The 23,500-nt window shown below is 36.1% G+C and overlaps 1 protein-coding gene across 1 annotated transcript in view; it reads left to right on the top strand.

Moving 5' to 3' along the window:
• The window catches only part of ANO5 (anoctamin 5), a 65,481-nt gene that overhangs the window by 15,261 nt on the left and 26,720 nt on the right, over positions 1–23,500 (top strand). The window contains exons 2-9 of the mRNA XM_019651354.1: positions 911–1,024; positions 5,982–6,050; positions 7,193–7,477; positions 12,378–12,491; positions 15,403–15,518; positions 22,460–22,594; positions 22,959–23,064; positions 23,158–23,218. Coding sequence (XP_019506899.1) covers positions 911–1,024; positions 5,982–6,050; positions 7,193–7,477; positions 12,378–12,491; positions 15,403–15,518; positions 22,460–22,594; positions 22,959–23,064; positions 23,158–23,218 — 1,000 coding nt within the window. The remainder of the gene's footprint in view (positions 1–910; positions 1,025–5,981; positions 6,051–7,192; positions 7,478–12,377; positions 12,492–15,402; positions 15,519–22,459; positions 22,595–22,958; positions 23,065–23,157; positions 23,219–23,500) is intronic.

Below are 23,500 nucleotides of genomic sequence, written 5' to 3'. Positions count from 1 at the left end.
GCATCACAGGGTTAGAGAGTTGACTGACATCCACTGCGTAATCTATTTGCATCATTCTAAGTAGTACATGTGGGCTATTACAAGTATTAAGTATTATATGTTGCATATAAACTACGAAGAAAACCAAGTCACTCAAACATGAAATCCTCTCTTTCTGAAACTCTCTAGTGTTTTTGCAGTTTTGAAAGGGAAAGAACTAATGTACTATACAACGTGTGAAAGTTGAATTTACATGTTTGAATATTATACTGAGAGAACTCATAACTCAGATTTTAACAAAGGATTGATTTCAGCTCACCTAAGCATTTGGTGCTGAAAGGAGATTTGCATGAGAGTTTACTCGTAGTGAGGCCAGCAGCAAGCTACCTGCTTCCTAATTTTTCACTGCACCTTGATGTTATTTTAACTCTTCAAAAGTTGAATTGGAAAGTGGCAATGTTATGAAATCATATTATAAGCATTAATCTTAAGTTTATTTTTTTTACAGTGTGAGTCATTAATTGGTCTATAATTAATTATACCCCCAAAGTGGTGCGTGACCATGAATTATTTGTTGAACTAATTGGAATTGTTATCTCATGAAGATAACAAGTCTCTCTCTGAATATGCATTTGGGGATCAATGTATACATATATTTTATACTTTGGCATAACTGCATCCTTTTGTTGTGTGTGCATGTTGTTATATACTTAGTTTCATCTTAAGTCTTTAGTGGTTAACATATATCTCATTTACGGAACTTCATTTTCTGAAACAAGCATAATTTTCTGTTGATGAAAACTCTTCATCTTCATCTGTCATTTCAGAACTGAAAAAAATTAGTGACCAAATTTTAGCTAATTCTTATCATGTTTTTGCCATTTGAAAATAAAACTGTCATTTAAACATGTGTCATTCATGTCTTCTGCAGTTTAAAAAAGATAAGCAAAGCAAAGATTCTATCTTCTTCCGAGATGGGATTAGGCAAATTGATTTTGTGCTTTCCTATGTTGATGATATAAAGAAAGACGCAGACCTAAAGGCGGTAAGTACCTACGTGAGAGAAATGGGAATGATAAAAAGCAGCACATTCTGTAGTAGTTTCCAAGTCTTGGCTATATTGTAAATAACGCTGCAATAAACATAGGGGCGCATATATTTTTTTCAAATTAGTGTCTTGGGTTTCCCTGGATAAATACCTAGGAGTGGAATTGCTGGCTCATATGGTAGTTCCATTTCCAGTTTTTTGAGATACCTCCATACTGATTTCCATAGTGGCTGCACCAATCTGCAGTCCCACCAACAGTGCACCAGGTTCCCTTTTCTCTGCAACCTCTCCAGCACTTGTTGTTTGTTGATTTATTGATGATATGGCTGATTTTTCTTGATAGAGCCCTTTTCTGGAGATGAGTAAATGCTTGCCCTATCTTATAGTTGATTACAGTCCATTCCCCCTCCCTTACCCCTAAAACTCCTGACCTTTAAATTTCACCTGAGTTATCACTACCCCGCATTGTTGCTGTCATGAATCTGTCCCTGGATCTTCCCTTTTATTTCTCAACAATTTTAGCCCCTGGGTCACTATCACTCTCTCTGCCAATGTTCCTTTTTTAATTATTGATAATCCCATGCATATATCTCGATGATTATTTTGCCATCCTAATCTCTCTGTTCCTTGCACCCCCTTTTCTAATTCTCTTAGTGTCTAACTCAGCCATTCACTCCCCTTGAACTTGTCATTAATAACTACAGCTCTTTATAATCTTGTTCCAGGCATTCATCTGTCTGACCAACCCCTCACATCTTTCTGACTAATACCCGTCTTCCTTCAACTGCCCCAGGGCCAGATAAGATACAATGATCTTAACCATCTTTGTACCTCTGCTCCCTATCTGCCTCTTTCCTAAACTGATCCAGCTTGAATCTCATGTCAACAAATGTAATCACTCTATGACATAGGCCATCAAATCCCACACCCCTGTTTCAATTATACTTACTTGGCAGAGCAACAATTTTAGTTAAACCCCACTCTCTACCTACTGTATGCCAGAACCATGCAGAAAGAAAAGCATATGTGTCCTGGGACCTCAGCTGGGCCCTAATGCTGTCTGGCAGCCATACTTCCTTGTTCTATTCTGCTTTCCACTTTGTGGGATGACTGTTTCATCACTTTTTCTCTCTTCTCACACCTCCAGTACCTCCTCCCCATTTTCAAGCTTAGCTGACCACACTTTTCTACTTCACAGAGAAAGCTGAAGCAAGTAGAAGAGAAACTAAATTTCCATCACCATAACTGTCCATCCACCAACATATTTATTTGTGTAATCTACCATTCTTCCTGTTAACACAGACAAATTATTTACCTTTCTGCCTAAAGCCAACACCACCACTTGTGCCCTGGGTCCCATTTCTTCTTGCGTGACAATCCAGGAGTCACCAGGACCACCGCCAGATTCGGTGACTCATTAGAGGGACTCATAGGGCACTGCATGTAGTCATACTCAATGGCTGTGTTTTATTGCAGTGAGCTGATACAAAGCAAAATCAGCAAAGGGAAAAGATACATGGGGCACAGTCCAGAGGAAACCAGGAGCAAGCTTACAAGAAGAGTTTTCTCTCAGTGGAGTTACACAGACTGTACTTAATTCCTCTGGTAACAGGTGGAGTGTTGTTGCCCACTAGGGAAGATCAATAGGACTCACAATGCCCTAGGATTTTATTGGGGGCTGATCACCTTGTCACCTTCTGCCTAGCACATAGCAACATTGCATAGTCCCCAAAGGAAAACAGATGTTTAGCATAAACTACATTGTTTGTATAAACAATTAAGGTAAAGTTAGTGACTTTTATCACTTCTGTCAATGGTGGGAACCCTCCCCCAAACCAGGTTCCCAGGCACCAGCACCAAACTTGCAGGCAGGCCTTTCTAAGGATAGCAGTTTTAAGCCTGTCTTATTCACTCTTTTCTGTATGCCTGCCTGGGGATATTGCTCATACAAGTCTTTCTTCTCCTAAATTATATTTTGTGTTGTTCTTTACTAGACCATTTCTTTCAAGAAACAGATTGTTAATTCTTCCATACTAAAAAAAAAAGCAAGAACAAAACCTTCTCTTGATCTCAATTTCACTGCCAGCTGCTGTTCATGTCTCAGATTCCTCTCTGACCAATTTTCTCTTAAAACCATTTTTTTTAAAGATTTTTATTGGTGAATTGGGGGGATGGGAACAGTGCTGGGGAATTGGGGGAAGGGGAACAGACAAGTTGCTGTCGTTTTGTTCTTCAGTCTAGTTGTGGAGGACGTTGCTTCACTGGCCCAAGTTGGCACCATCATTGCGCTCTTCCTGGGCGAGGCAGATCAGTCGCCGGCTTCTGGACGGCCACTCACTGCGGCTGCTGGCTGCTCACGCTGGCTGCTGGCTACACACGGTAGCCCATGGCAACCCACTGCCACAGGGACTGCAGCCTACGCCGTCGCCCGGCGACTCACGGCAGCCCAGCTCCAGGTGGAGCTGTTGTTCAGCATCTTAGCTGTGGAGGGCAGTGTCACTGGCCCTTTGGGATCCAAACTGGGTCCCTCTGGCATCCCAAGCCAGTTCTTAACCATCGCGCCACTCAGCTGGCCATAAAACCATTTTTATGAGGCCTTTAGCTCAACCACTCTGCTGATCTTCACATAAATAAATCCAGCAATTAAGTCATAACCCTCATCTTGACCTATTAGCAGCATTTGCAACAGTTGATCATTCCTTTCTCTATTATGTGTGTGCTTCACTTGGCTTCCAGGACTTCTCATTCTCTTCATTTTTCTTTTTTTTTAGCTGAGCCATCCTGCCACCTGTTGGCAGCTCAGCGGCAGCTCAGCTCAGGCTGGGAATTGAACCGCTGTTGCTCAGAGCTCAGACTCTCGAGTGAGCTCTTAACCAACTGAGCATCTCGGCCGGCTGTCATTTTTCTTATTTCACTAGTTGCTTCTTAATCTTTTCTTCTCCCTGATCCCTTATTATTGTCGTGTCTTGGGATCCAGTTCTTAATCCTCTTCTTTTTTCAACCTACATCAGTTTCTTTGATGATACATCCTGTCTCACAGCTTTAAATATGTGTCTGTGCCAATTCCAAAGTTTACCTTTCCAGTCCATACTTCTCTCCCATATGACTGTTCTGCATCTCTACTTGGAATTTTTACGGACATCTCAGACTTGGCAGGTCTACAATGAATTCCTGAACTTCCCACAAAAGCCTGACCCATCTAAAAGTCTTCCCATCTCCTATTAGTCATCATACATTTCAACAGTTCCAAAGGATGTAATTTACACTTATTGTAAATTGTCTAGTTAAATCACTTTTTAGCATATATCCATAAAAAGTAAATGCCATGGAAATTTGATACCCAACACCATTCATTTAAAACAATAAATTACATGAAGAAACCCTTCTTTAACACTTGAAATTTTACATCATTTATTTTTTCTCCACCTAAAATTTCCATTCCACTCTCCCCACATAAAGTTTTCTTAATGTAAATGTTTTATCTTTGATAATCTTTTATTTTTGTTCAATCGTAAATCTTTACAGCAAATAGATGCATTTACATTGAAATGTTTTCATTTCCTTTAACTATAACAGTCTAAGCCTTAAATTTTTTCTTTTGTTTTGAGTTTTTTTTACAATTGTTGAAGTACATAATTGAGAAAGCATCATAAATCTATTAAAAAATTTGACAAGTACTTATCAAACATAAAAAGAAAACTCATCATAAATGCATCAATTAATGAGATGGGCATCATGGCTTTAAAAAAGACTTCCTTTATTCATAGATGAATGAGACTTATTTTTAGAATGAGATGGTTCAGCTTCAACTATATTCCTGTTTTGTTTCTACATTAGTGTAAATTCAGCTTCTTCAGATAAATAAGTATAATAGATTAGAATACAAAGAGTATTATTTTAGCAGCTTTAACCTTTTTTGAGCTTCTGAGTTATACAAACTACAAAGTGATTTATCATAAAAGTAATGTTTAATGATCTGTGAGCTAACAGTCCTATTAGCCCTGTCTTCAATATTGTGGAGCTCAGAAAATTGGCAACTATATGACTTGCAAACACATTTGCTACTACAATGAGAAGAGCCACTCACTTTTCAGTACTGATAGAATATTTTTAAAGTCCCCGTCCCCACCTTGTCTGGTTTCCTGTCTGCCTTATTTGGGTAACATAGGAGAAGAGCAATTATGAAAGGGTAGCTGAGAAAAGAGAACTTGCACCACTATCATAGACCTGTTCTTATATATAGTAAACAATGGAAGGAGAGAAAAAGAACACATTAAAATTATATTTTATTCCTGTTGAAGTTTGAAGATATCTCAAGGTAGACATATGCATTTGAAGATGAGCATCCTATAATAATATTCTAATGAAGCCTTTTACAATTTACAATTTACAATTGCAGTTATTATGAAAATTTTCACACTTAGATCATAATTAAAGCCAAAAGATTTTTCAACCATCAGTGCATTGCTTTGGAGCCCGCAGTACTGATTATTTGCCTTTAGTTTAATTTTACTTTTTTTCTAAGTAAAGCTATTCTGTTCTTCAAGATTGAAACGTCATGATGATATTTTGGCTGAAAATTGCATGAAGAATATCATTTAGTTGAAGAGTATTGATATCTTTGTGATTCTGTGTCTTTCCAACTAGGAGAATGATATATCTCTCTGTTTCTCAAATTTTATATATGTTATTTAGTAAAAGTTTTTCAGATAGAAATCCTGCACATTTCCTGGAGATTATCCCTAGATATATTGGATTTTTATAGTTATATTGAGAAATAAAGTCTAGGTGAAAAGTGGCACATGGCACTAAAATGGGGATAATGCGTAGAGAACTTTATGTGCAACCATGGGAAGGCAGGGGACCATCGGGAGGCGCGGGCTTCGTGTAACAAGTCTGTTTATCACTGCATGAATAGTGTTCTACATAATTCTGTTCAATTTTTTTTCCATAGGAAAGAAGAAAAGAATTTGAATATAACCTCAGAAAAACAGGTCTTGAATTGGAAATTGAAGACAAAACGGTAAAAGCAGTTGTTCATTTATACCAGAATCTTGATATTTTAAGTGTTGTTTTCTCCTACTGTGATGCTTGAGTGGATAAACTTGGTGTTTGGGAACAATACAATCGTTTTTTTTTGGCAACAAATACGTACACTTGGAATGGTAGTGACTGTGGTTGTTCAGGTAAGTTGGCCTTTGCCCTGAATATAAGATGAGTAGAACACTTTGAAAAGAGACATAAATAATTCTATTCAGGATACAAAGAAAGTGAAGATGTGGTTTTTATTTTCTATCTGTCTCATTTTGAAGGCTGCTTGCAACCCGGCACCCTAACTAGTTAAACTGGCTGTTTTGTAGCACAACCGCTGTTTAAGCCAACATGCTTTTACTACTCAGGAATATGCCAAGTTCTCTTTTATTTAACCTATTGCTATTTACTAGTTTTCTAGAATTTCCTTCAAAATTGTTATTAAAGACCTATTTCAGATCTTGCTCTGTCCATGAAACTCTAATGCTCTCTAGTTCTAAATTAATACTCTCTAGTTCTTATTTTTCCCTGTTTTTTACTGAACTAATAAATATGTATCACACCAAACAATCCATAACGTAATTATTCTCCTGTTTAATGAACCCTTATTATCTAAAGTTCTCCCTTTAGGTGTAGAGGCTGGGTAAAAAGAGTGAATGCATCTTATACTTTGTATGTATCCCTCATATATCCTAAGCCTAATTCTGAGTGCATAGCTAGTCGCTAAACACTTGATTGCCCAGAATAACATATGCATCTATGGGTTTCAAGCTAGTGTACGTTGACCCTGAAATATATTTTTAAAAATATTCTCTCTTGGCCTCTCTCTGTACCTGTCTCTCTCACACACACATATATAATATATATATATATATATATATATATATATATATATATATATATATACACACATATATATATATATACACATACATGTATATGTAAGTATAATATACACTATATATCTGTTTTTGAGCATTTGTTCTTCTAAAAGTTTTGGTGAAAATTTCAATAAGTTGAAAATCCTGTGACATCTTTAATTTGTTTGAGATTTTATACAATTTTGTTTCTTTAATTAGCTCAGTACCAAACAGATTAATAAGCTTTCTGTTATTTTGCTTCCTTTTCATACAGAACTCGGAAGATGGACGAACTTACTTTGTCAAGATCCATGCCCCGTGGGAGGTCTTAGCCACGTATGCTGAAGTGTTGGGAATCAAAATGCCTATTAAGGAGAGTGATATTCCTCGACCTGAGAAAATCCCCTTTAGCTACATGCTCGGGCCTCTGAGGCTGCCGAGGAATGTGAAGCATCCGCATCCTGAGTATTTCACTGCCCAGTTCACCAGATATCGCCAGGAACTCTTCCTCATTGATGACAAGTCAACCTTCTTTCCATCCTCATCAAGGAACAGAATTGTAGGTAGAGAACACCTTTGGGTGCATCCCTTCAAGGAAGGGATACATGCTTGTGTGTGATTTTATATGTGTGCATGTGTGCTACTATGACTGCAAGGTGTTTCTGTATAGATTTTTGAGAATTTATTTAGTGTGATTGGATGGGTATTGGACCACTTAACCCTGTTAACCTCCCTGCTTCTCAAATTGTAGTTTAAAAATCAGTGGTTGACATTGTGGACATAGTAAAAAAGTGAGACACCGTGCACTGCTGGGGAAGCATTTAATTGAAAGATAGGACTTTGATTTTATAAGATCTTGTAAAGTGGTTTTATGATCTTAGTGTTTGGTTTTATAATTTTAGTGCATAGTAGGAGGACTATTGTTCATTTTAGATGGCAGTGGGATGTGTTCATTTCTTTATATATAGATAGCATTTGAGAAACCTCAGAACTTTTTTTTTTCATTTAAAACCATTTTCAGTCTTTTGAATAATAATATTTCTTCTCCATTTGTAGTCCTAGGATCTTTAAGTTTACCGTTTAAAGCCTCTCTCCTAAACACTCACAGTGTCTGTGCCATAGTTTCTTCATGTTAAGATAGGAATACTATCCACCTCATATGTGTAGGTTACCCTGAGAATTAAATGAGTTAAGGTTTGAAAGGCTTTGAACCGTTTCCAGAACATACTAAGTGCTCAATAAGTGGTAGATATTATTATTATTGACTTGATTTTACAGGAGTAAATTCAGGTTTTTTGTTGCTCTTATCCCTCCTATCTGTTGCCTATTAATGTAATTACAAAGGTACTAACAATCACAAGACCCTTACCCTTGATTTTATTTACTCTGTTTCCCTGAGCAGTTAGAGATGTCATTCCCTTTAGGTTCAGTACCCTTAAGTGTCTTAGAAGGATTTTGAAATAATCACTTTTTCTCATTCCTACATCTATTTTTTTTAAAAGTTCACAGACGGGAATATTAAACAAAATGTAATGCCTAGAATTGATGTATAAAAATATGAATCCACAAACTAAAAAGTGCCTCTCTTTTCTCACCAGGATTAAAAAACAAGAAACCTAAGAGGCAGCCTATAAGGGAATAAAGAGCACATGACATGGAATCAGAAATCCTGGTTTCAGGTCATAACTCTGCAGCTTTCTAAATAAGATAACCTCCCTTAAAGAGATAATGATAATGCTAGCAGTACTGGGAGAACCAAATGAAAAAAAAAATGCATGTGAGACACTCTGCAAATTGTTAAGTACTTCAGATATGCTTGTTACATTAAAAAGTTGCTAACAAAAGACCAGTGAACCTGTAGGACCAAATTAGGAACTTGATCAGGAATAGAAGTGTCAGTATTCATTTATCTTTACTTGTTCCTTGTAAAGAGTATCAAAACCTCATGTGAATTCAGCACTGAAACACAACAATTTCCCTTCCTTCACGGTAGAACAGTTCTGTTCTTGCTCTGTTGAAGAAGTTGTTTGGAAGATTAAGACATAAAACTTTCCCCTCCTCATCCAGAACACTGTGGTTTATGTATGTACAGATCGAACAGTATTGCAAGAGCATCTTACATTCGTATAAAATTTCATACTTTTCAAAGCATCTTCACAACCATCATATGTACCTCATGATACATACTTTGTAACATCTTATATAGACATAACATAATTTTATTAAACATTTCAATTTCTGACAGGTGTTGAGTTTGTTTCCAACTTTTCTGATATTACAAACAATCCTGCAATTTACAACCCTATGTTTATATATTTCAGCATTGATGTAAAGTTTTTTACAAAGTGGATACCACGTAAAATTTCTGAATCTAAAGGCATTGACATTTAAAATTATATATATATTTACGTATATATATATATATATATATATATATATATATATTATTACACTGTCACACTGTATAAAAATATGTACTAATTTAGAGTCCTAGTAATATAAATAGAGATAGGCCCACAAATCATAAGTGTACACCTCACTGAATGATCACAAAATGCACAGCCATGTAACCACCACCCAGATCAAAAGAGAAAACCTTCCTAACGCCCAAAGGCCCTGGTGCCTCCTACTGTCATGATTCCCATCCTCCTCAGCAGAGGTCGACGCTGACTTCTCACAGCAACAATTCTTTTAGCTTGTTTGAAATTTTATAAAAATGGAGTCATGCAGCATGTATTCATTCTTTTGAGTCTGGCTTTGGCTCAGCATTTATTTGGGTAATTGATTTTGCTCTGTATGAGCTTTTGTTCACTCGCTTGTGTTACTTCATATGGAAATTTATTTGTGTATGTGTTATTATGGCTTTAATTTGCATCTCTCTGATATAAATGAGATTGATCGCCTTGTACATATTTATTGGGCATTTAGATATGCACTTTCATGAAGTCCCTGCTATAGCCTCTTGTCTGCTTTTTAGTTAGGCCTTCCCTAGTTGATTTGTAAGAGCTGTATATATATTTTTTATGTGAGCCCTTTTTTCATTGTCTATTTTACTGATCTTTTCCTACTTTGTGCTTCCCTTTTCTTTCTTTTAATGGTTTCTTTTGATAAACGGATGTTTTTAATTTTTCTGTAGTCAATCTTCTCAAGCCTTTACTTTATGAATAATGGTCCTAAACTTTAATGACCACCAAGATCATGAAGTTAATTTCCCATATGATCTTCTAGGAGTTGTATTATTTTGCTTTTCACATTGAGAACTACTATCCACCTGGAATTAATTTTTATGGTTTGAGATGGAGGCCATTCTTTCCCTGTATGTATAGTCATTCAACTTGCACCGATTACTGAAAACATTCAGTAATTTTTGGTACTGTTTTACAATTCTTCCTTTGTCATAACTTACGTATCTATTGTATGTAGTCACGGGCCTACTGCTGGGCTTGATTCTGCTGCTTTGGTCTCTGTCTATTTTTGTGTCAATATTGACAGTGTTGAACTTTACCTGAGTTCTGTAGTCCTGGAAAACAGGGACAGTTAAAGAAATCCCCCACTCTTCTCATTCTGGGAAACCACTTACTATAAAGAATCACCCTTCCCCATATGACTTAAAGCATACTCATAGATAACCCCCACGCCCACACCCCCAGACTGACTTTGCAGACCGATCTGCTACATAGGTAATCCCAAATTCACCTCGTAATTGAAGTGTTACTTATCTTCATCCAAAAAGTAAAAAATAAATACAATTTCTAATATCTCTGTGTCAAGCAGATAGTTACAACTTAGAGCCAGGTCCCTGTGCTTCACTCACAGAGAGACAGGAAGATCGGGATGTCATGTTTCTTGATATTTACATTTAAAAGAGACACCTTCTAGAAAGCTTAAGAAAAACACTCCTGGGTACACATGTAAAACTGGCAAGAGGCTTACTGAGCTTTCAAAACGACTTAACATACATGTCAAAGGGCTAGAGAAAAATTTTACAATTACAATTTCTCTATAGGAAATGCTCTAAGGAAAGGGGATTGAAGGAATTCTCATTCCCTTTTGGCACAAGATAAATTTCAGTTCTCTTACATCTATAGTAACCCTTACAACCTTCCCCCATTGTTATTACTCTATAGTAATAAGGGTCAGACTCAGACCCTCCACATTCCCATTCTTTGTTTCATAAATGTTTGGCTGAATTATGTATCTCCATTGATTCATAAAAACTTGTTAGCTGAATTGACCAAACTTAGTTAAACTCCTTCCTTCCCTACAGGACCCTAAACTTTGATTTACCCCAACCTGAGCCAACACTGGCTTGTAGAATAGCCCTTCCTTAACACAAAGAAAGACACTCTGGGAACCTGGCTTACTTCTCCCTGTAAAGACAAATTCCTTTTCTGCCTAACTTTGCAGATGTTCACGGATCTCCCCCTTGCAATAGCCCCTCTCACCCTCCACAATAATCTTTTTGAATGAAATCCTTCCTTTCCGAAGTCTGGATTTGTTTTTACTTGACAATACCTTGCTGTATTTATTACCGTAGCTTTATAAGTCTTAATATCTAGTAGAGTAAAATTTTCAACTTTGTTAGCGCTCCAAGACAACTTATTTTGGTAAATCTTCCCTAAAGAAACAGTTAATATTTATCACATTATTTGTGAAACCACCTTACATAAGTTATGATTTATTTACCAAGGTGGAATAGTAAGTTATCAGTGAATAACCAGATTAGATAATGGTGGTTCAGAGAGAAAAACCATTCCAATCAACAATTCCTTAAATGATGAAGTATTAAAAAGGGGGGGGGAAGGGAAGTACATCTAAAACAATGCTAAAAAGACCAAATTCAGCAATCAGAAAAGCAGAAATTCTGCCAAGTCGCTGGAACATAAAAAGCAGGTAAGACTGAATTGACAGAAATACAGAGCTGAGGATACCAAAGCCCAAATTATATGGAGGAGAAAACGGATACAAAGATATAAGTGATTGCAAGATAATTGTAGAGATGTGATAATCTTGTGTTAATAAATTCAGATATCAGGAAAAGGCCCCAAATAAATTATCAGAGTAATTAATTGGAAAAGTATTCAAGACAGCTTGCGCAAGTATCAATTCTACTCCGTATTCCCCTAACTGAATTAGTAGCAATGATATTAGACTCCAACTTGAATCCCTGATTATAGTCCCAGGAGCTTGGGACAGGAGAAGCAAATTAAGTTATGATTCATTCTCCGCTCTCCTGAACGGAATATGGAGCTCTCATCCCCAGGAGCTAAAATACCTGCAAACTCCTCATTAGCCTGACCTTCTCAACATCTTCCCCCAAACAGCAAACGGAAGGTTCCCTTTGTAATCAGAGCCCCGATCTATTATACATTTGAAGTAGACATTTTTAATATGTGACTGAAAAAAGTGTGAAAAGCATAAAATTTTGAAATGTGTGCCTCTTTATGCTTACCTTGTAGGTTTATTATATTCTCTCGCGGTGTCCTTTTGGCATAGAAGATGGGAAGAAAAAGTTTGGGATTGAAAGACTGCTGACTTCCCACACTTACTCGTCTGCCTATCCACTCCATGATGTAAGTGGAAGCTTGGCTTTGAAACACTGAGCCCTTTTTCCTTCTCCCACATCCAGAGGTCGCCTTGTTAGGAGAGAGAATCTTGCATTTGCTTTCTCTTTCATGACAAGTTGCTTAATTTTCTCACATGTAGGGAAAATCCCTGAGAGCTTTACCAGCTATGTGGAAACACATAGGTAAGACGTCTTCGTATTGAGCTTTTCATGGAAGTTCATTTTGAAAAAAATTATTACGTTTGCACGTGATTTTTCTTTAGGACCCATATTGAAAATAGCAGTTATATTAAAAGAACATTTTAGAACATAATATTTGGAAATTTCTATCTGAATTCACCAGATCTTTTCTCATTTATCAAGTTTGGAAGCTGTAAAGGACTTAAATTGCATTCATGCATTCATTCATCAAAGGCATAATTGGCTTTAATTATATGTAAAGCATTCTGTTAGGTATTGTTGGATCATAACCATGAATCCAAGCTCACAGGCTAGGAGTTTCTGGGAAATAATATATGTGTACAATTGCAAAGCAAGCTAAAGACTTCAGTCCTAAGAGACAAATACCTGAGATTTAGAAGAATGATTCTTTGAGTCTGGCAGATCATTGTACAAAACTACCGAGCTTTATAAGTTTAACAAAGAAGAGACATTTTGTGTGATGCACCCATTTAACCAAGCCTGAAAGCTTGACAGCCTAGTTTCTGAGGGTTTCTGAGGGAAACCTTTACTTTTGGATATTCAGTGTTTTAAATATCACCACCTGTGGGTGGTAAACATCATGCAACTGAGCATATACCATATTTCCCCATGTGTAAGACACTCCCATATATAAGATGCACCTTAATTTGGGGGCCTAAAATTTGAAAAAAAGTGTATTATATATAGTCATTGAACTCAAGTTTTATTCATCATAAAATTCATACAACTCCTCCTCACTCTCAAAAAATCTGCAACCACTGTATAAGACCCCAAATTTTTCGAAAAAGGGTGCATCTTATACATGGGGAAATATGGTATAAACTACTTTAAGATCATCCATTGGAACTTTTGTTTCTTTTATTCCTGTTTTATCTTTGATACTTATAAAACAGTTTTTGATGATGTGCTCTCTTTTTGAGAAACACATTCCTTAGGAATATAGAACAACCAAGTATTTCCATTTAAACAAGTGGCATCAAAATCATTGCCCATTATTTTGAAGGTAACATAGCTGTAATAGTCTCTAAAAGCCCAAAGCCAAACTCTTTCTTTTCCAGGACTTAAACTATTATGCCAGCTTTCTTCTGTCAATATTTATTCAACAGGATGGTAATTGACTCCAGTCAGTTCAACACTGGCTAGTTGATTATCTTTGATATGTTTCCTACGAAGGAACAGCAGAATTTTCCAAAATGAATGGCAGTTTTCAACAGTATCAATTCAGGTGAATTTAACTCAAGTCTTAGATAAACCATCTTCCCCACCACCCTCAACCCATGCGCCTTTTGCTTCCCCCTTATTTTGTCCCTGGGACAAAAGACTTTCTAGGAGATTATGGATTCTAAATAATGCCATGGCCATCTGGTAAGGTAGAGAGACTATATATAGTAAACACTGCAATGTATTCCTTGTCAATCTTTCTTCACAAAAGGGCTCATTCCTTTCTTAAGGATTTGAGGATTGTTTGTTTGTTTGTTTGTTTGTTTGTTTGTTTGTTTGTTTGTTTTTAGGGCATTAATTCTCTCACTATTACCGCGTCATAAGCCTAAACTAAAATGACCAAATAGCTCAGTCACCAGAAATTTTAATCCATGCATCCAGCCTTCCAGTAGAGTCCTTCATGCTTACTAGAAAATCACTGTTAGTGAGCTATTGCTAGAGATAGCTATAAGGTACTGTTAATTTTACTTTTTTTTTCTTTCTTTTCTCCTGAATTCAAGTTTAGGTCCTGGGTTTTCTCTTATGTACTTTAAAGAATCATTTTTTCAGATATACAAATTGGCCGCTGCTCTTTTTCTTTTTCTTTTTCTATTGGGTTGTTGGAAAAGTCATGACTTTTCTGTTTTTCGTTGCAAAAATGCCTCATGACTTTTCCAACAACCCACTATTTCATTTCTCAAGATTCAGTACGATTAACTACAGAAGAAAACTGTTGGAATCTGGGTGATATAAAATCTTACACCTGATGAATAGAGATTTTCGTATGTGCTGAATTTAAATTGGATAGTTATTCAATGTTATCTTCAGTAGTTCACTTGTCTAGGCAAACAATTAAAAAGAATGTATTGAACAGCTAGCTGTGTATGGTCAGTGCTCTGGTAGGTCCCAAAGGGGTGTTAATAAAGCTACTCAGTACCCAATAGTAAGGGAAAGAACGTATGCATGAAACAGTACCGAGGCTCTTAAGTGCCAAACTTTGTTGTATATGTTTTAAGTTCTTTGGGAAATGGATATCAGTGAGGACAAGATAGGTTCCCCAGATGGGATACCTGTCATGGCAGTGTGACTTTGGGTCATTCACCGAACTTCACTTGGGGTTTAATTTTTCAATCTATACAATAAAAGCGTTAGCCTATTTCTAAAGTCGCAGCCAGTTATATAGGCATATAAACCCCTGAGCTGTGACTATCACATTCGATTTGAGTAGAGAAGGAAGGACATTTTGGGTGAAAGGAGCAGCTTGAGGAGAGCTAAAGTCTCAAACTTTAACTTGGATTTTTAAATAACTGGGTGTGAGAATTTAATAAATAAATCACTGTTATTTTGGTTTATTATAGATTTTAGTAAATAATTTTACATCAATGGAATATGAAAATCCAAGCCTAAAAGTGAGAGAACATTCGCCTCATTCGCTAACCTCATAAAAGCCGTGCTGGTTTACGTCGCCCGTGTCTTTTGCTTCGTCATTCACATATTTTCTTCTTGACTCTCTGTAGGGTCAATACTGGAAGCCATCAGAACCCCCTTATCCTGTCAATGAAAGGTACATGCTTTGCCAGAACTGGGCTCGGTTTTCCTATTTTTACAAGGAGCAGCCTTTAGATTTGATTAGGTAAGTTTCTTACAGAGGAACAAACTGACTAAAACTTGATGATGTGATTTTTATTCCCAGTGGCATCATATTCCATTCTTTTTACTACTATTCTCACTGACTACATTTTACACCTTCCCGGTTTTGTAACTCTACTATCATTTAGTCTTTCATTTGTGAACAGAATGCTTTTGCCAGGATGCTCTTAGCCACCCTTCAGAGATAGCTCGGTGGTGCCTTGGTATTTAATAGGCTGGGTTCAAATCCAAGTTCTTCCTCTTAGAAGCTATCTAAACTTTTTCAAGTTATGTAACCTTTATGAAAATGAGAATAACAATAGTACTTTTCTTATGGGGTTATTTGATAATTAAATGAGATATATATATTTTTTTAGCATAGGGCCTAGCATTTAGTGCTTAATCATAATGCTTTTGTTTTCCTCTCAGTCCAGGAATTTAGAACATAGCAGAAAAGTTGTGTGTGGATGTTTGTGAAGACAATCATTCTATAATCTCAATTCTTTTTTTTCTTTTAATCTTTTGTCTCAGGCAATTGACAAGCTTAGTGTCTGACCCTGTCTGAGTTCCATGTTCTCTGACGATTTCTTTAGACAGTTTTATTAGCTATGCAGGAAGACTATGGCCACAGGCTCCTGCTTTGAACCATAGTAATGCTACATATATACAGGATGTTAGGAGACTCCTGCTATGATTTCATTAAAGGAATAATGAGATTAGAACAATTCACTTGGTGATTTATGCTTGTACTATGTTGCTTACACAACATCACAGCATCCTTTTTAGGAGACTGATTTTGATTCATACATCCAAATTAGTGGATATGTTTTCTCAATAGTTTTGTTTAAGGCAAGTAAGGGGAAACTTTTAAGAATAAAGGGCAACTAAAATATATAAAATGATACTTTCTGTAAATCATTACATGAACTCTTTGTTGGATGGATGTTTTAATTGTTTTGAGTAATGATCATTTAATTTTTTAAATTATAAAACTAAAGTAGCACATTTGTCAAAGAAATTTCAACTAATAAAGAGATGTCAAAGTTTTAAGTAAAATTCCACTTCCATTGAATTTGTGGGGGTAACTACTCTTAATTTGGTAATATCCATTTGGTCTTATTTTTATGTGCATGCATAATAAAACATACAAATGCATTTTCCCCCGTAGATCAATGCTATCTTAAGTTATTATTTGCTTAATTCTTTTTGCACTAAATAATACATTATTAGCACTCATCCCAATACACACAGATTTATTTAATGCTTCTTAACAGAACACAAAGTGCCATACTATAAATTTTGCATAACCCATTTATCTACTTTTCTATTGAAAAACATCAGGTTGTCCAAAATTTTTCACTATAAGAGCAAGGCTGCTCAGAACATCTGCAGACATTGTGCCCTTGGAGCATATTTTCATAGTATACATTCAAAGATGCAGTGTTGTCAGAATGAAGATTTACATATTTTACATTGTTAAAAATATATTGAAAGTATTTATTCATCTAACATTTTTAACTGTCTGCAGGTGTTTCTGATTTAAGTGTTCCCCAAAGGTTTGTATTTACAACCCTAGATACACGGGAACACACTCCATCTCAGGTCACTGCAGGCGTACCTGTAATACCTTGTTAGCACTCGCTCATTTCCTTTTACAACAAAGTGGAAGCTCAGGTATTTCATGAGACAGTGTCAAGCTTAAGTTTAACAACTTTTAAAGTTTTTCATCCTGTTATTAAGTAACTTTCCATTTATAGCAAGTCATACTGCTTTTTACTTTCAATAGTGAGATCCTTTTTAGTTGCGGGTGGACATGGCCTATCATCGAACAGGCAATCTTGTTGTTACACCAGCTGAGCCATCCTGACACCTGTTGGCAGCTCGGCGACAGCTCAGCTCAGGCGCAGTGTCACTGGCCCATGTGGTTATGTAAGATAATATCCTTATTCGTAGGACTAGACAACAAAGTATTTAGGGATAAAGGAGCATGATGTATTCAATCAACTTACTTTCAAATGGTTCATAATTTCTTTGAGACTGTTTTTACTTCTCTATGTCATTTTTATTCTTGGGTAGGTTTCCTGTTTTTCTTTATGTCTTATTAGATTTTCACTTAATTTTCCCGTTGTTCACTCTTGAATACCACATGATTTCAGCATCCATTCTGATATGATCTTATATGACTTTTCTCTTTATTCTTTTTCTATAATCCTTTCACTTCTCATTTTAATCCTGTTTTTCTTCACTTCTCTTTTTATGTTTATATTTCTGTTGTTTTCTTACCTTTGTAATTATTCATTTGAGAACACTTAGTTGTTTGTAGTGCTTTATTACAGTATTCCTCATGTTCTTTTGGGAGAATTTTCACTAGCTGAACTTGTTTCAAATTTTGGGTTTTTTTTTTAATGTAGCTTTGATTGGCTATGGTCTGCTTTTTTTCCATTTGTGTTTAATTCACAGACTGAGTTTCTAGCATTAGACTGCCTGTTTCTGTTAGTTCTTTCCTAGTCTGTGCAGTTTCTTTTATGGATGATGGTGTGTAGTTGTCTTGTGCCATTTCTTTCATTTCTACAGGATCCTAACTATCCCTCTTATTTTCTTCTTTCTCTTACTGCCAAACCTTTAAGGAGTACCGCCCTTTATATCTAATTCTTACTCAGAAACAACGCTTCTCTGAGGCTGCCACTTCTGGTCTCACTCATTTTCAGACTCCTTCCTTTTAGCTTGTGCTATGAATTAACCAAGTTCCAACATATGTTACCAGGGGTTATTTTGTCTATGCTTGTGTAATGTCTCCACCCTACTTTACATTTTTTTCCCCTAGAATTTCCTAAGCATCTTCTCAGTTCTCTGTATCTCAGGTTTGTGGCAGCAGGTGGCAGGTGTTCTGTTAGAATTGGGGTTATTTTTTCACTTACAGGTAATTTGAAGGTCATAGCGTTCTCCGTCATGAGGATGAAAAGCCTGTATCAGGTGTAGTTTTATTCCCTATCCTTGCTGATTTTGTGGCTTTTAGGAAAGGTTTTGTAGTAAAACTTGATAAAAAGAAAATATCCTAAAAAAGAGAAAGCAGTTGTCCATACATGCATAATTACAGTGCACCCGTTCCTTTAAAGAGCACTTATTCAACATCACTAGATATCAGGCAACAGGCCAAGGCTACAAAGATATTAGAACATGGTCCCCAACATATATTTGAACATATTTGCAGGAAGACACACCAATACATAACAATTACAGCAGAGTGATGCTCATGAAAGAACAGAGAGCAGAGGAAAAGGCACCTACTTACCTTTCTGACAACCTCAGGGAAAGTTTCATAGTGCGTATTTGTGAACTGTGTTTTGAGAGATAAATAATGGGTGGCTAGGTAAAAAATAGTTAGGTAAGAATATCCCCAGCGGGGAAAACAAGTACAGAGCTCTGTGCTAAGAAAGAGCTTGTGCATTTAATTCATCATGTGGGAGGAATAGCAGGTGAGATTTGAATGTTATCAGGAACAAAATTATGAAGAGCACTGCTAAGATGAAAGGACGACACCTTTGAAGGAGGCAAAGGACATTGTTGAACTTTTTCTTTAGAAACATCACTGTTGGGAACAAGGACGATAGCTTAGAAAGATGCAAGACTGAAGTCAGGGAACTTAGGAGGCTATGAAAAATTTCCAGTAATAGATATTGAAGGTCACATCCAAGGCACTGGGAACAGGAAAGAGGAGAGGCTATGGATTAGACAAAGATTTTTACGAGAAATTATTGGACCTAGTGGATGATTAGATATGGGGAGTAAAAAGAAATAAACAAAGACAGGATGACTTGGGGTGCCTAGAAAGAGATTTAGAATATAGGAATCCGAATTCCTAGATTTCACATATATCATGGTATCCTTATACCACACTTAAGTTTCATGTCCAAATATTTGTAAATAGTTTTATTGCCTTTTGGACACTGATTATTTTCTCATATTAGATTTTTTTTTCCAGTAAAAATGGAAATACCAAGGTTGCCATCATTGTTTTATCGGTCTTTAATTTTATATGCCTTCTGATCCCAATTTTTCTTTCCAATTTGAGAACTCCATGTAATTTTTCTTTTGATATCAATTTTGTGTGGCTTTATGCTCAGAAATATAACTGATATACTAAGCTATATCACATGTAGTTTAGAATAAATATATTTATAGTTAATATGATGGTGCTATTAATATAATAGCTAAGCTAAGTTTCTCAGATGTCCTTGAATTCACTGTAAAAATGAATCTCTTTAGACCGAATGTTTGCATTTGTTCATTTATTCCTTTAGCCAGTGTTCAGTTCAGTTCTACCATCATTCTTTCCATTATTTGCTATGTCTAATACTAAGTACTAAGTCCTGGGAATACAAAATTAGACCAATGCCTTCTTATAAAAATTTCACAACCAATATTTGTGAATGCCTTCTACCTATCAGATGCGGTATTAGATAGTGTGGGGCCATTGATGAGTTGAACGTCTAGTAAGTAACATGGACAGGTTAAAAAATACCATAGGCTTAACTACAAGGTACATTTAAAAAAAATTAATATTCGAGGGGTTCTATTTATATTTGAGTCTTTTTAGAGTGTCTCATATTATTAGATTTCTCTCATTTTCTTTGTTATGAATAATAAGATAATTTAGCATCTTAATGTTGTTTCAATAATGTACACATTTTTACCATAATACAAATATTAGACCGGCCTCTTATTTTTGGCACTCTTAAGAGATTGTTGAGTTGTTAATCTATTATTGTTAAGCTCCCAAGTCTAAAGTTTAGTAAAATATTTTCTATATTTCCATTTATAATAAATGCTCATCTGAGAATTTCTGTTTTTGAAAGCCTTTTTTAATACTAATTAAAGTTCTGGAGTTTTGAGAACTTTTTTTTTGTTTAATTCTCAAGGAATAAGAGTCTTGCTATTTGAAAGGGAGAAAAATGTAACTCTTTAAAAATAATATTGAAATATCCATTTTATGAATTTGTAAAGAATTTTTAGGTTAAATCTATAGCAATAATATTAATGTTTTACGTTAAAAATTATTAATTTTAAAAAAAATTTTAAAACATCAAATGGGGCTGGCCAAGTGGCTCAGTTGGTTAAGAACACGAGCTCTGAGCAACAGGGTCACTGGTTAGATTCCCACATAGCCCAGTGAGCTGCTCCTGAACTGAGCTGCCACTGAGCTACCAATAGGTGTCAGGATGGCTCAGCTGGTGAGAGCAGGTGCTCCTAACAAGGTTGCCGGTTCAACTCCCACATGGGATGGTGGGCTGTGCCCACCCGCAACTAAGATTGAACATGGCATCTTGAGCTGAGCTGCCCTGAGCTGTCGATGGGGGACCGGATGGTTCAGTGGTTAGAGCATGTGCTCTTAGCAACAAGGTTTCCAGTTAGACTCCCGCATGGGGGGGATGGGGGATTAAAGGACAACAACTTGGCTGTTTCCCTTCCCAAATTCCCCAACACTATTCCCCTTCTCCAATTCCCCAATAAATTTTTTTTAAAAAATCAAATGGTAATAGACATCATGAGTAGTAAATCCCACAAAAATCAAATATTTTTTCTCTTTATTTAAAAATCTGATGTTATGCAGTGTTATAGTAATTGCTATATTTTTCAGCAAATAGGAAAAAAAAAGGGAGAAGCAAGTTCATTCATCCTAAGTGTGAGTGAACCTCAGGAAGTTGTAAATGGCAAATTAACAAGGGAATATGATGGAACTGTGATTTGATTTCAAGTTTATAGTGATTTGAAGAGCAGAATAAGTGAAAACAACAATGCAAAAATACCACTGAAAAGAATGAAAGATGGGAAAAGTAGTAAGATGACTATTTAATTAGAAAAGATTAGAAATTTTGAAAGTTGAAGAACGGGACGTTAAATAAAATTAATATTAAATATAAGAAAATATTTTAAAATCTTCTCATTGGGAAATTAAGCTATGCCCTTCATGTTCAGAGTTGCCTTCTTTTGGAAATTACAATTGAATGTTACATGCTATAATAGATTTATATATAGCATGCTGTTAGTACTGAAAAGGGATCACATCTATCTGCCGTGGAAAGGCTTTACAGATTTGGCGAGGTGAGCTCTAAGTGAATGAGGAGGCCGATTAAGATGGTTTAAACAAGCAAAAAAAGACCTCTGGTTTTCTGAGGCAGAGAAAATTATGTTCCCTTGTTCCTTGAGGGATTCCTTAAGGGGTAGTGGGTTTAAACGCAACAACAACAAAAAAAATCAAAAAAACAAACAAAAGAAAATAAAACTTGATTGTAAGACTTAAACATTTCTGCCCAGTAATGCTGTTACTTTTCAACTCCTTGTAAACAAGTGCAGGACTGTATATTTTATGGAACTTTTACTAAGCAGCCATTTTTAATTTATTGGTGTGCTGCCTACATCACAATTCTGTAAGTATCCATCAGAGATCCAGACTTGAAGGAAGATGGGGTTTTATATATACCTCCACTCCTGCTTAATGTGGTCAGAGTACCTTCAATTTTAGAAAGAGAAATAAAGCAAAAGTCTGTGCAGTTTATGAATGTAATTTTGGTTTGTTAAGTTAATCGCTATAAGTTACACTGCAGAATGTTCTGCAGTTTATTTCAAAACATGTAAACGCTAAAATTTAGAATCTTTTCAAATCACCTCATTATTTCAAAATTAAAACTTAAATTTAACTCACTTGGCTTCCTGCTTAGATTTGATATCTCTTTTAATTCTTACACCAATTCTGTGGATAAGCATCATCCTGCATTTTGTGATGTGGAAACTGAAGCTTCGAGCATTTAGTAACTTGACCAAAATTATACAGCTGGAAAACAGTAGAGCCAAAATTACACTCCAGGCTTGTCTGAATGCAAAACAAGGCTGTCTGGCCTGTATCATTCTTCCAACCTCAGACTCTATTTTTATCCTCTTTCATAGGAATTACTATGGAGAAAAAATTGGCATCTATTTTGTCTTTCTCGGATTTTACACAGAAATGCTGTTGTTTGCAGCTATAGTCGGCTTAGCCTGTTTCATTTATGGCTTATTATCAATGCATGGCAGCACAAGAAGGTAAGTGCCCCTGATTTGCCTGAATAGAGAAAACGCCTTGATCTTATGCTAACTGAAACGGGTGTTATCATTTCCCTGGCATTTGTTTCAGAATGTTTCATTATGGCAGCAGGTAATTGATATTTCTGAAAGACCCAACCAGGTGCCCCTCACCTAGGGCTTTATGGAAAATCCGTTTTTAATGATTAGTTCTAAAGATTCTGTTCCTCAAAGCCTAACTTGACTGACCACAAAAATTGCTGCTTCAATACCCTTTCTTGCCATGTGTGAGAAGCCATATAAACAGTTATTCTGGTAAGAGCAGCTTTTGACTTTCACTCAAACACATATCACTTTCAAAATAACTTTGCTGTTCTCTCTGCAGCACTGAAATCTGTGACCCTGAGACTGGAGGTCAGATTATCATGTGCCCTCTCTGTGATCTAGTGTGTGATTATTGGAGACTAAATTCTACGTGTTTGGCTTCAAAGGTACGTTGGTACGTTGATGAGACTTAGAATTTCTCTCCTTTTGCATTACATTGAAACTAAACGGGCTTTGTGATGTTATGTTTGTTTTCAAAGGTCTCCCATTTGTTTGATAATGAGTCAACAGTGTTCTTTGCAATATTCATGGGAATTTGGGGTGAGTAAATAGTCACATTAAAAAATAGCTCTGTCCGTGTTACATGTTGTATGGCTCATCTGTACAACATACACAGATGGCATGCCTTTTGTACCAAAGGTGATTTTAGATCTCTGTCTTTGCTTGTGTCAGTACCCTGATGGAGTCCACTAAGCATTCTTTAGTCTTGGTCCTTAGTCCAAGAAAGGCCCCTGTTGATCATCTGCTCATTTCTCTGAGATCCAAGAGAATTTTTGAAACTTCATATGTGTTCAGCTCACAGTCTCCTAGCACTGTGGTGAG

The sequence above is a fragment of the Hipposideros armiger genome, unplaced genomic scaffold (assembly GCF_001890085.2).
Source record: "Hipposideros armiger isolate ML-2016 unplaced genomic scaffold, ASM189008v1 scaffold_159, whole genome shotgun sequence".
NCBI lineage: Eukaryota > Metazoa > Chordata > Mammalia > Chiroptera > Hipposideridae > Hipposideros > Hipposideros armiger.
Note: the sequence above shows the minus strand (reverse complement) of the source record. Positions and strands in the feature narration are given on the sequence as shown.